This window comes from Schistosoma haematobium, chromosome 3, assembly GCF_000699445.3.
Source record: "Schistosoma haematobium chromosome 3, whole genome shotgun sequence".
Lineage (NCBI taxonomy): Eukaryota > Metazoa > Platyhelminthes > Trematoda > Strigeidida > Schistosomatidae > Schistosoma > Schistosoma haematobium.
The window spans coordinates 37321758-37336088 of record NC_067198.1 but is presented as its reverse complement, the minus strand read 5'-3'; the positions used below and the strand labels follow the sequence as shown (position 1 = coordinate 37336088).

General features: G+C 33.0%; 1 protein-coding gene across 1 annotated transcript in view; it reads right to left on the bottom strand.

Annotated features, from left to right (window-relative positions):
* The window catches only part of ABCA3_11 (ATP-binding cassette sub- A member 3), a 52025-nt gene that overhangs the window by 9108 nt on the left and 28586 nt on the right, over positions 1–14331 (bottom strand). The window contains exon 7 of the mRNA XM_051213794.1: positions 8248–8991. Coding sequence (XP_051069796.1) covers positions 8248–8991 — 744 coding nt within the window. The remainder of the gene's footprint in view (positions 1–8247; positions 8992–14331) is intronic.

Below are 14331 nucleotides of genomic sequence, written 5' to 3'. Positions count from 1 at the left end.
CCTCCTTTAAAAATGTTTGAATCAAACCAGTGGCATGTTTCTCACTACATAAAAAAAGTAAACCAATCTCAGCTGATAATACGACCCAATGTGTTAGAGTGTTAGTGTTATGCTACTAATCAACTGTTCGAAACTCAAAATAGATGGAACAAGATTTGAACCCATACGGCTTAAAATGTAGGTGCTTTACCCACTTTGTTATTAATACTTCGTGTGGAAAACAATGCACAATAGTCAGATGAAGATCACCTGAATAATCACCAATTATACTATTATTATTGTCACGTCGACTACAGTCTGTCATAGTTGTGTAGCAGATGAACAGGTAGGACGACATGTATCGATCGATATTGTTGCAACATTTCACATTAATCCAACTTGATGAGATTAGTTAACACGAGCAGGAAATCAAGCAGGGAAATTACTGATATAAAAAAAGACGCTCATAAAAATAAGTGAAAAGGGGCTGTAGATTTAATATGATGTTTCGAACTTAGTTAAAAACAAATATCAACATAAAACATAAATATGAATTGTTTCAAGTTGTTACAGTCATTTTCCTTCATAATAATTAGAGAAAAATCAACGAAAAATCGGATGATGTTAGAATAACCAAGAGGGATATTAGTTGGAAATGGTAAAACACTAAAGAGTAATAAAAAGCGACATGTCGCATGACTTATCTATTACTGCTTCCTAACATTTCAAAAGAAACAATTAGCCAGAAATCTCTTAACTGTATATAGAACTCAGGTTGATATTCGGTGCTTTCAAGAACTACGTGAATGACCCATCCTGTTTACCCTGAGTTGCTTTGCTAAACTGATCCTACTACATTACAGAAAGGAGGGTTAAATAGGTAACAGATAATCTACTTAACTAAATCGATGAAAGTCTTATGAACTAATTTGTCTTAAACCACAACTCTGCAAATCATTCAAATATATTTTTACTCAATATTTCTAATATCTGTCTGAAATGCTTCAATAACATGTATGATCCAATATTTGTGATCTATGAATACGTTGTTTTAATGAATATGTTTTATAGTCGTAGAATGACAAACTACTGCGTAGTATAACAGACTAATAATAGACAATTGGATATTTGCGCGGAACTTTGTCGTGAAAATGTAACGTTTAGATGAACATTTTTTATGAAGATTTCGAGAACAATAAAACTAAAAAATATCTAGATAACGTCTACCCGACAATGTTTCAGATATCAATTCACTTTGATGTAATAAGAAATAAGCTATAACGATATCCTAACTTTCTCAAATCTAGCATTTGAAATCAAAAATCGATTTAACCATAGTTATAACTGCTTTGACGGACCTAATACTTTTTCGTCATCATAACATAAGTTAAGAAAATTCCAGAGTAACTAAACACATAATTAGAAGCTTTGTAAAGATCCTACATAAACCTGGCATCTATAAGCGTAGTCCCCTTCAATATAAAACGTATCTTTAGTCACTACTCTTTCAAAGCGTCGATAAATATGCTGAACTTCCAATAAAGTGACAGGGAATTGTGAAATAAAAAAGACCACTGAACCTCATCGAAACAATCTACTCAGTTGACAAGTTAATCGAATGAAATTAGCTCATGATACCAAATATTATTTTCAAAAGAAATAAAACATGCTATGGAGTTGAATACACAATTGATGACTACTGTTATAAGTAGTACAGATAAACTATTATTAAAATATTTTATTATGATGAAAGTACAATGATAGTTGTATGTATATAGATGAATAAATAGACCCTCACAGAAACAAACAAACTAAAAAGCAAAACAAAAAATAAAGACATCATCACCATTACTTACAACCATCGTTATGAATAAACCAAACAAATATATCAATAGTTTCAATGAAATCTCACAAAATATACTCCATGGTGATAGCTATATACACAGAATTTGATAGACAGAAATATATACAAAAATAGTGATAAGATGGGAATTTCATAGACATGAGTAGTAAAGATGAACATATCAAAACAAACGTTGTGAGTATAGAAGCACACAACACAAGACGCTTTTTGTAAGTTGATAATAAATTCATTGATATCTCATCCTTACCCCAATTCAAAAACATTTCTACCATTATAACAACGTATATCAATTACATTTTGCTTGGATCCTATGAGAATTCATTGATAAAATCTTTAGAAGCCAGATAACGGCTGATAATATTTGGTCTAAACGGCATATGCTACGAAGATGTTTAGAGATTCGACAGACTACTTATCAAACTTTGGCTGTATGAATACTTAATTTGTTGCTTAATTTGCTACGCTCCCAGGAGTTTCTCGAGTTTAAAGGCTACCAATGAACCTACAAATATTGATGTTTTCTGCACAAGAATAAGCTTTTTAGTAAAGCTTCTACTCTTGCTTCGTATTATTTCTTTACAACTCGGTGTTAAGGCCTAGGATTATTCGAGTAACCCAGAAAGTAAGTATCAAGATTTCAAGTAACAGGTATATTATACAATCTTTTGTCACAAACAATAATGAATCCAGGACATTTCAGAACTTTATTTTGCTGAAGAGACTATAGGTTATCTTGATTTTCGCTAATAAATATTAGCTCTTTTGTGTAAGGATATAGTTCGCACTGGATCCTGTTCGTATTAAAAGAATCTCAACTGTTCGTCGTTAAAAATTACTGTGGACAATCGTAAAACTAAACAGTATCGACGGGTGGTAGCGGTGATAATTGATAAAGATTCTCTTCAGCACACCCCTTGCAGCTAACATATTGTTTCTAGTCAGTACTCTGGTTCACAGAATCACATCAAACAAAGGCAATACTCAATAAAACTGCTGCAGAATACCTACAGTTAACTTTCCGCAAGTGTGATGCCAACTTGAGGCAGTCTGGGAAGACAAGATGGTTTGAGAGTTCCCTCAGTCTATCATTGATTCAATCTTGGTTGCAAGCTAGCGACATGCACTCCATTACATTCTTCAATTAAATCACTCATAGAGAAAAAAATTCAACAGTCAACAACACTGGCGTCATGGTGCATGTCATTTCGCCAGGTCGTGTTCATGCAGCCATTAAGGTAGAAAGATATATAAAGCATAATTGAACTCAATTATGTAGGTAATTTCAACCGATTCTGTGATTATGTTTAAATATAACAGCTTGTAAGCAGATAATGAGAACATAACAAAATAAAATGAATTAATCTCATCTTGTCTAAATCTTTATCTTCAAAATAGTCAAAATAAAATCCTAACCCGTCGACAGTTATTGGAAAATTCCAATTTCAGAAAGAAAACAATAAAATTGTTCGACTAATAATGAATATATCAAACTAAGGATCAGTGTCAGACAAGACTGCTTACTCTCCCCCTTCCTCTTTCTTCTGGTGGTTGGTTGGATTATGAAGACCTCCACATCTGAAATGAAGCACGGAATACAATCGACAGCCTTGATGCAACTAGACGATTTGAACTTTTCAGATGACCTGGCCCTTCTATCTCATACACATCAACAAATGCAGGTCAAGACAAACAGGGTAGCAACAAACTCTTCATCAGTAAGCCTCAACATACATAAGGGCGAAAGCAAGACCCTCAGATACAAAACGGTGAACACCGACCAAATCTCACATGGTGGAGAAGCTCTGGAAGAGGTGGGAAGTTTCACGTATCTGGGTAGCATCACTAATGAACTTGGAGGATCTGATGCAGACGTAAAAGCGAGTATTGGCAAAGCAATGACATCATTCCTATAGTTGAACACACGCAACCCAAAACAACTATCAACGAACAGCAAAGTCAGAATCCTCAGTACGTATGTCAAGACAGTTCTGCTGTACAGAGATGAAACCTCGAGAACTACTACGTCATCAAAAAGGTACAAGTATCTTTAAACAATAGTCTATGCAAGATACTTAATGTCCGTTGGTCGGATACCATCAGCAACAGTCTATTACGAGAGAGAACAAACCAGCTTCCAGCTAAGTAAGGAATTAGGAAAAGACTCTGAAGGTGGATAGGATATACATTGAGGAAATCGACAGACTGCATCAGGAGACAAGCGCTAACCTGGAATACCAAAGGGAAAGGAAAAGAGAAAGGCCAAGGAACACATTGCGTCGGGAGTCGGGGCAGACGTCAAAAGAGTGAATAGGAACTGGGAACAACTGGAAAGGATTGTGTCCAAGACAGAGTTCGATGGAGAATGCTAGTGGGTGGTCTATACTCCTCCACAAGGGGTAACAGGCGTAAGTAAAAATATCAGACTACATTTTTCGTTATTCTTAAGAATGTGAAGCGTTTGTTATAAATACATTCACATTCAAGGAATAATTGGATCATCTTATTTTTCTTTTCTGTTAATTACTGTAAAAGATTATTAAAAAATTGATAGAAAAATTATTTACAAAATCCAGCGAACACTTATTGATTGAATATTTTCTTTTAACAGTTCATAAAACTGAATTAACTCATGTGGTTCAATATTTTATTACCAAATTAAATGTTAATAACCCGAAAGTCTTTTTACTTATTTTTTAAGAACAAATATTAGTAATTTCTTGAACTAACGACAGGAAATTGGTAAATTACTGATAATGAATGTCTAAGAATTATGGTTAAAACGGTGTAGTTGTAGTGATACTAATCCAAGTAACAATAAACAACTCAACCGATTGATCAAGAAAACGGGTATTAAAATAGCAAGTGTTAATGAGACTATCTCAACAACAAAAAAAACGACAAAAGTGTTATTTACTCACAATTTAGGAGGTAAGATATATGGATAGAAAACTTTAGGGAACAGCTCATCTGACCTACCCAATTACCTTACAGTTAACCTCTATCTCTAATCTCCCTGAATGATAAATTGACACTAGTGTCTCAACTCTTAAATAACCCGTAAATACCTAAAATCGATCGTGAGCAGCAGGCATTAATGGATAAGACTCCGGAGATCCTTAAGGATAATAGTCAAGTTTTAGTGATTGCTTTGATCGAGCAGTAAAATTAAAATACACCGACGACCTTGAGGGACTTACCAACAAATCAAGAAACGCTACCTGGTTACAAAGCAATTGGCGATACAAAACAATGAAATAACAGTTTGATCGTGATAATTAACCTTCACATGTCCAATTATCCCTTGTAATAAAGTTCATATTTACCCGCACTAGAAGTCAGGCCGGTGTTGTAATTTAGGGTTATCACCCCATAGAGTATTCGTCACCAACTGACATCAATAATAATACGAAAAAGTTAGGGTCAGTTATTACGGGTAAAACTGAAGTTTTGAGTTAGATTTACAAATAGCGGTCAGGGTTTTCAACACGAACTGACATCAACTATAATGCAATGCTTTGACACCATTCTGTTTACACACTTGAGAAATTTAGGGTTAAAATTTAAAGAGTAAAACAGGGAGAATATTATCTAGATTCACAAAACACTCTTGAACATGTGCATTGAATCATATCAGGTGCTTTAACAGACAATCTAACTTAGGATCATGTATGTTTTGCAATTTAGCTTAAATGTTATCTAAAAATCAACTTCTGGTTGCATAAGACATTTTTATTGTTATAAATATTTTCGGAACTAAATATATCTAATGTCCACTTTATTAGTGATAACGTACACACCATCTATCAATACACTTTAAATTCCGAGCAAAATATATGAGGCTGCTACAAAACGGAGCTGTGTTGTACAGCTGTAGTATGTCATATATTTTCAGAATGAAACAGCGAACTTTTTATATCCTAACGAAAAATAAGGGAATGGTAACTGCTAGGATTTGTTTATAGAATATTATTACATAAATTCCTATTGGATAACTATTAAATAACTATATTATATGTACAGTTATATTCCTTTTGTTATAAGCTTCTATTTGATTTATTGGCTACTATTATACGATTTACTATTCCTAAGTTATTCCCAATTTATTAGTTACAGTCTCTCACACAGCCACTTGGCACTCGTCAGCAAGGTGTACCTGTAATCTTGAGGGAACTGGTACTCCCTGATGGATCCGATCCCGTGTCACCCATCTTCACAGTCAGAGACGTTACCACTAGGCTATCCGGGCCGCGACCGACCTCCTGTAGGACTGAGATGTATTCACAATTGATTGATCACTGGGTGGTGATCAATCAATTGTGAAGGGACAGAAAGGCTAGGAGCTAAACGTTGTATACTTAAATATGACAATTAAAACTGGCCTAGCCATAAACGTATAGATAATATGATGGACAGTACACTGAAATATTTTAATATACGTAGTCAAGATTGATATGACGAGCAAATAAATATCTAGAATAAATAGTAATTTTAAAGTAATATTTTTTTATCATTCTGAACCTATAAGATCAGCAGATAAACACCAATATCACGCAGTTTTCCAAGCACTTTACGTGTATCAACCCTTTGTTGTTGGTTCTATACCACATTTTTCTAAATTCTACCCAACCTGAATATTACTACTATTCTGTCTCATTTGAAGCTTATCAGCAACTTCAGATTACGGACTGACTTTGATCAGACGACCATTTAAAGCTAGAAAGCACTGGGCAGCTGTTCCCTAGTATGAAATACCTCGACAGTATACTTCCACAACTTCGCTAAGGAACAGAGTTAGTGACATTCAGACCTCACAGCGAACATATAAACTCCAGATCACTGAGTTGTCCTCCAACGGCTAGTATTGGTTACTTTAGTCAATTTATGACATCATGCAACCGTCACCCATTGCTAGTGGCAACATTTGTCTCACATCAGAAATGGTTGAACTCTATCGTTCACAACTTCTTACTAAAATTCTAGAGGTTACCTTTCAGAGTAAGTCACTTCAAAATCAACAATCCATAACAAAAATTGTTACATCGATCAAACTTTGTTTTTGATATCATTTTATAGTTGTAATCTTCTCAGAATTCTGCACGTAGTACAATATGTTGACTACGGTGACATAGTTGTTGTAGAATCGATAACAGGATGCACACTTTGGAGAAATCCAAAACTTGGATGAAACAACAGTCCAATGTTTTGTAATCTGAAAAAGTGCATCAACTAAAATCTATTCAGAATAAAAACTATCCCTATATTAAACCTATCTAAATAATCTTAGATAGTATTATTACGGTTATTAACTAATTTACTAGATAAAGTTTTGTCCTAGGCCCCGAATCACACTTTAATTGTTGTTATTAATACTACTATTGGATTACCCAAACTAAAATAAGTACAGAGAGGCTCAAACTCAAACTTGAATGTAGAACCCCTGAAGCAGTAAACCCTATTCCTAAATTAAAAACTAAAGCTGTTAAGAAGAATTCTAAAAAAATGATGAAACACAATGGATATCATGAAAGTAAAACAGACTGACAAATGAAACATAGAATTCATGGATATGTTTATAAACTTTAGAGCATGTGTTACCATTATTAAAAAAAAAGCAAAACCAATAATCAACATGGAAGATACTGAATTTTTACTACATCTCGTTACACATATTCATTTCTAATCACCTTCGTATGTATAAATATATCAATATCTGTAATAACTTTGATTGTAAATATTATAGATTGTATAAGCAGCTCATGAGAACCTAACGCAATAAAATGAATTCATATTATTCTACACTAATCTATGTTCTCTTTTTGCTTTCTTTAACCAACATTGTTCCAGACAATGAAATCAATGTCACTGAATTAAATCTCAAGTACAAACCATTGGAACAGTAATATTGTTTACAAGGTGTTCTCATTAAACATAAAATGTAATGCTATACAAATAATAATACTAATAACAAAACTGATCAAGGGTTCACATAACTATGATTAACTTTTGAAAAAAGAAAATTATCCAGAAAGAAATTGCAGGGAAGACAAACAAAAAAACAAAAGACTCTTTTCCTAAAAGGTAATAGCCAGTTTAATAAAAATAAAAAATTCCTACAGATTTCTCATTATACCAGGTTAAAATCAATTTAGCTAAGTAACAAGGAAATATCTAAAATGTAAAGTGAATTAATTAAGTTCATATACATATTTTTTTCTTAACCAGAGTTCTTCTACAAGATTGTCGTTTAAGTTGAGATCGCCAGTGAAAATCAACAATCATTAAAATGCTTTGATTATAATAGCTTATATTGTTAATAATTAGATGATTGAACTATGTAATGATTTTATAGTAACACACATTTAGAATATATTAGAAAACAAAAGAACAGAAAATTATATACTCACTTTTTCCTCTTTTAAAACTTGAACAATAGAATCTAGTTGAATTATACGTCCTTCCAAATCTTCTAAACGTTGTTCTACAATATCTTTACTATTTTGTAAATCAGATAATTGTACTTTTAATTCAATATTCTCTTTGTGTAAACGTTCCACTTCATTACGAGCAGCTACACAACAAGATTCTGGATGACGATGATGATGTGCATGAGACTGAAGTGAACGATCTTGAATATCGTTAGAATTTTCAGCACTCAGAGAATTAATTAACGAATGTTCTGTGAGATTTTTTGGTGAATCAGATGATTTTACGATACTACTTGTTGACTCGGATAGAGAGAGAGGATTACTACCACAACCAGTAACATCGGAATTAGTAGTGATAGTACCAGCCGTTGGTACACTAGCTCTATGCTGAGCTATACGACCAGTATGTGATAAATGTAGCCTACGTGATCCAGGCAATGGACCTGGACGACTTGTAATTGGAGGTATTGGTCCTATTGAATCTAATTCATCATTCCCACCACTTATTTGTTGGGTATGATGACTAGACTCTGCTCTTCCAGTGGATGGTGATAATGGAGCTGTTAATGAAGCATTACTATGCTTAAATGATGAATTTTCTGTTATATTTTGTTGATTATTTAAACTGCTTTCTTCAATATCCACAGAAAGTATATTACGATCAGATGTAACTATATGTATATTGGACAAAGCATTCTCATTTAAATCACCTTCACCAGCCACCTAAATGTGAAATTAAATAGAATAAGCTAGAAAATATATTCAAAAAATATAGTATTATAGTGGCTTCTTTGTTATAACATCTACGTGGATTTAAACTTTCAGGCAAAAAAATTCTTATTCTGGTCTAGTATTTTGTAAAGGATTATGTTAGTAAATTTGTGGCGTATCTACTTTCCAATGTTTAATACGTGTGAAATATCTAGCGTTTCCTAGTTCATTTAGTGAATGGGCGTTGAATATAATTTTCATTGAGAATTTCATTTAAAGCTTTTTTCATTCGGTAAGTTGGGATACATTACAGTATCTCGTTCAATAAAGACATGAGTAGATAGATGCAGATGACTGAAATGAGATCCTTAGTGAAAATTATACTTTTATATGCGGTACTGACCCGGTTAATGAACGAAACAATTCTAAAGATCGCACTTTTATTAGATACTGCAAAAAGATGGTTGTGATCTTCCATATGTTCCTTTGTTATACCTTTTGACTGCTGACCAATATTACATACCAAGTCAGAATCCTGATTCTAATTTGGTTTATTTTACATCTAGTATTTCCTCAATAGCCTAGTATCCCCAAATTAAACGATTACAAGGCCAACAAGTACTAGTAACCTTGAGCAAATCCACCTAAGTCCCTATTGGTCCACTATTCGTAAGCTCCTATCTATGCTCTATCTTGAGTCCAAAATTCAGCGACCAGCTTTAACTATATTTATATTTCAAACCGACATGATTTACATACAGAAATAACGGACTGCATCACACCATATAACGAAAAATAATAATTACAAATAAACAAGACAAGAGCGGCTATGGATAGGGGAGACTGTAAGTAATAGACTAAAAACGAATGAAGAATAGTGAATCCTATAACAGAAAATAATGAGTTAACCGAAAACTTACGGTAAATGGAATATCTATACTCCAATAATACCATGGGTCAAAGGAAAACGTTTTGATAATAAAGTACAATGTACCTTAGTTTCCAAAGACTCATTGGCCGATTTTTTACCATACATCTATTGCCGAATAGTGTCATGTAAAAACTAAAAACATTTTACTTCAACTGATATTTCTCTATCATTTAAACAGAATTAAAGCAGTTTAAACAAATCAACTGTCTAAAAAGATCACTCATAATACAATATACTTTATATTAACCAATAACACTAACAAGAATAATCTCGAATTAATCACAATGGGTAGTCAGTTCATGTTTACTGTCAGTCATTAATGATTCGAGCAGAGATATAAAAATCAATACAAGAAATTATATTCAAAGTGTAAATTAAGTCAATTATTCTGGATTCTTCATTTCATTTTATCAAAATATGATAAAATTACCGGATAATGTTTTTGAAAAAGTATGAGAAATCTATTTTGACGAGACACCATTCACACAATATACGTACCATAATAAAAGTACAATAAATATGCAAGACGAATAAATGTCAGGAAAGGAAAACGACTCTACACTTTTCTAAATGGGTAATGGTACAATTTTCGATATATATATAAAGAGAGAGCATAACATGTCATGTCTCAACTTCAACCAAACACTATAAAAGAATACATAACAGATGACTAACTCCTCCTGGAGTCCCTCCGAGGGCTACTGCCGGTCCCAAGCCCAGATAAAGGAGGAGGGTTGGGCATGGGATTAGCGACCCCATCCCGTAGAAAACTAACTCGCTAAAAAAACGCTAACCAGAAAAAATTATTCAAACCACTTAAACACTGCCCTGGCAGTCAGAAGGTCTTCCTTTAGAAGAGTTATGACGCCTCATGATGAAAACCGAGTTCCTTCGGAAGTCAAGAGGCTGATGCCCCTTCTGACAACCAGAGCAATCGTTTATTTAGGTACATGGAATGTTCGTACGATGTGGGAGACTGAGAGAGTCTTCCAAATTGCTGCAGAAATGAGGAGATACAACCTAGAGGTGCATAGGATCAGTGAAGCACATTGGACGCAAGTTGGACAACAACGACTAGCTTCAGAGGAGCTTCTGTTATACTCCGGCCATGAAGAAGAAGAAAATGCCCCATATATATATATATATATATATATATATATATATAATTTCGTAAACAATTCTCAGAATTTACCCATAATTTAATCTACACTCGGATATAACAGTATATCCAACTGGTTAACTGTTAAAATAAACTGCTAAACTGTCAAATCACGTGTTTTACACTTTAAAGCGACTGAAAATGTTACAAGAGACTGAATAATTTAACCGGAGTTTAACATTAACCTCGAAATCAATGATATATTTTGTTCAAATTGATTCTTTACTTAAATGCTATTGATTTACTCTTTGGTCTACTGAACACGACTACGCTAATATCAAGTAGCATCATATACAAACTTTTATACACAATATTATCTAGAATATAAAACTAATGATTGTAGATAATTCCAGAACACATACATACATACATATACACTATATTTATGCAAAAAGGTACTCATTGTACAATCATTTCTTATGGTTCTTTTCATTGGTTAGAAACCACAAAAGTGAAATAACCTCACGTAGTTTACTTCACCAAGTAATATTCACTTAGGAAATAACTTAGTTAATGGTTCACATTTGGTCAAATCAGAACACACACAGAGAAAGAAGAGAATTACGAGTAAGAGTAAAAATTAACTTGGAGACAGATAAAGCAGAAGATCGAAAACAATAGAAAACTTCAATAGTAAACATAATCTTGCAGAGTATTTTGACTATGAAACATTAAGAAGCTTTACATAAACTCAAAATTAAGAACAATTTGTTGAAGTCTAAAGTTACCTATCTGATTGTCCGTGAGTATCTGTCTAAAGAGGTGTTTTTAACCTTGTTGACTTTATATCCCTTTTGACTGTCTTGCTTTGTTGAGCTTTGATCATGTGATTGGCTGTCCCTTATATTATTGATTAGTTAATATGATTTGTCGACGTCCCTACTGATTACGAATTGATCTACCTAATGTAGTAATTGTCGCAATCGATACAATTTATTTTGACAAGAATATTGCATTTGCCCTCTGCTAGTTTGTATAAGATATTGTGTTGCCTTTTAATTGATTCTGATTTTGAAGGGTTTTAAAATCCATGTGATAGTTTCTAAGATGTTTTCATATATGATGAGACTATTTCTTTGTAGTAAGCTCTATCGATTGTATAGTGTCGAATGATACCACTAACAGAACACTCAGGTTCTAATAGTTGAAACGAACCTCTGATCAGATAAGTAACCAATCAACTGACTACTAACACTTTCGACTAGTAATCACACTATTCTGTGAATAATTCACATTAATTATATAATAAAATACTTGAGTTGTAAAATTAGTCTTTAATAAACATTAAAACTAACTGATACATCAGTAAGCCTCTATAATTCCTTGTTTTTGATATTTAAGACTGCAACTGATCAGTTTCAAGTATCATAGGTGCATTATCAGCGGATTACCTCGATAATAGCGTTGTGTTACAAGTTTTGGTGTATTTAGCACATAGAAAGCAGTATGATTTAGGATGCGGGTTTCTTCTTATATGGGACTCGTCAGTTGTATGCACTTGTATTCCAGTGTGTATTCTTACACTAATATTTGAATCTAGTTTATATTGTTTTAAACACCCAACGCATTCATTATTGGGCTAGTGAGTCCAAATAGTCACTAACTTGTTCAACAGGTATGAAGACATTAAATATTTGTAAACTATCGTTTTTTTATACTATGGACTGTAATTAATCAATCATTTTTGCTATATATGTACATCCTGAGAAGATAACCTCAATAAAGTACTATTTCACAAGCTTTAACTGATAACATTTACAAACAAACAAAAAAAACAATTAGGAAGGAATATTTATATTCAATAACAACAATTTGTATCTAATATATGACATTCTTTACTTAGTGTCTCATCTAACCTTGTACTATTATTATTTTAGGTAAGTGGTATGACTCATTAATAACATTGACAATATCATTGTTTGCTATAAACGATATATATGCTTCCAAAAAACTTTATTCTAGTCTATCAGAAGTTTATATTTTACCCTGAACTCTCTTAAAATATAAAAAGACAAACAAAGAAAGTTCATTTACATTAGGAAGTTTTGTGTGAATGTGAATTATTTGTTTACACTCAAAGTTTACGCTTATTTTTTTTTACAAATTATTTCTATTTGAAACGAGGAACATAAACTGAATGATATTGTTAGATAGTACATTAATAATAATGTATAAGACACCTTAACAGTGTGTATTCATGATTCAGTATTGTTACCATTACTATTATTAGCAGTGATTAAATTTTGTTTTCAGTAATATTCACAATCTGACTAGGCAAAATATACAACAATAACTACACAATTTATTTTCTAATAATAAATAATCAAATTCGACAAATAAGTGTTATGTTTGAAAAGATTATGAGATCACCTGATCGGTGAACGGAACGAAGGGTCAGAGACGCAACGACAAGACAAGCTTAAATATTCCGATGTGTCCCAGCCGCGCTAATTAGATAGAGAAGACATGGTTCACATGAGGGAAAGGTACATCCCACAAGCAGACAGAAGCACGGACAATGACAACCACACAATGCAAGCGTATATGCATACAGCATAAAAACGTATTTGGGAAACATCACAAAATAGCATATTAAAAGAGAGAACGAGCCAATGACATTTATGGTTCTTTCAAGTGGGAAATACAATCTGAAGGTAAGAATGTGTGTTTTTAAAGCGAGAGCGAGGGATTCAAATTTTCGAAATAAAATTACAAAAAAAAAGTTCACCAAGTGATTTCTGGGGATTTAGCATCCCCAACATTAAGGTTGGCAAAGTGTGAGGTTGGGCGTTTGAAGCCGGAGATAACGAGTTCGAGTCTCGGTACATGCAGCTGATGAATAACTAATAGAACCAGGCGCCCGTCCTGGATTTCACTGACAGCCGCCATTGAACGATACTTAAAATGCTTGTAACTTAATGTCAATATCGAGGCTATCCGCACAGGTGAACTATATATAAAAAAGATTACTTAATTGTAGTCCATAACATTAACGGGAAGATTCAAACGACTAATGTAAATAAATTAAATGTTTCACTGGAGCTTATGTTCAAGTCACAAAACAAAATGAACTATCTGTTGCATAAAAATTTATACATATTCTTGTAATTATCAAAGCCATTCATTCAACTACTAAAGGTCTAATAAGCCTTATTCTCTCTCACTCACTCATGATACCTGTGAATAACACATTCACTTCAATTGCACCAATAGTATAATTACAAACACCGCTAGAAAAAAATAGTATGTGTACTGATGATGA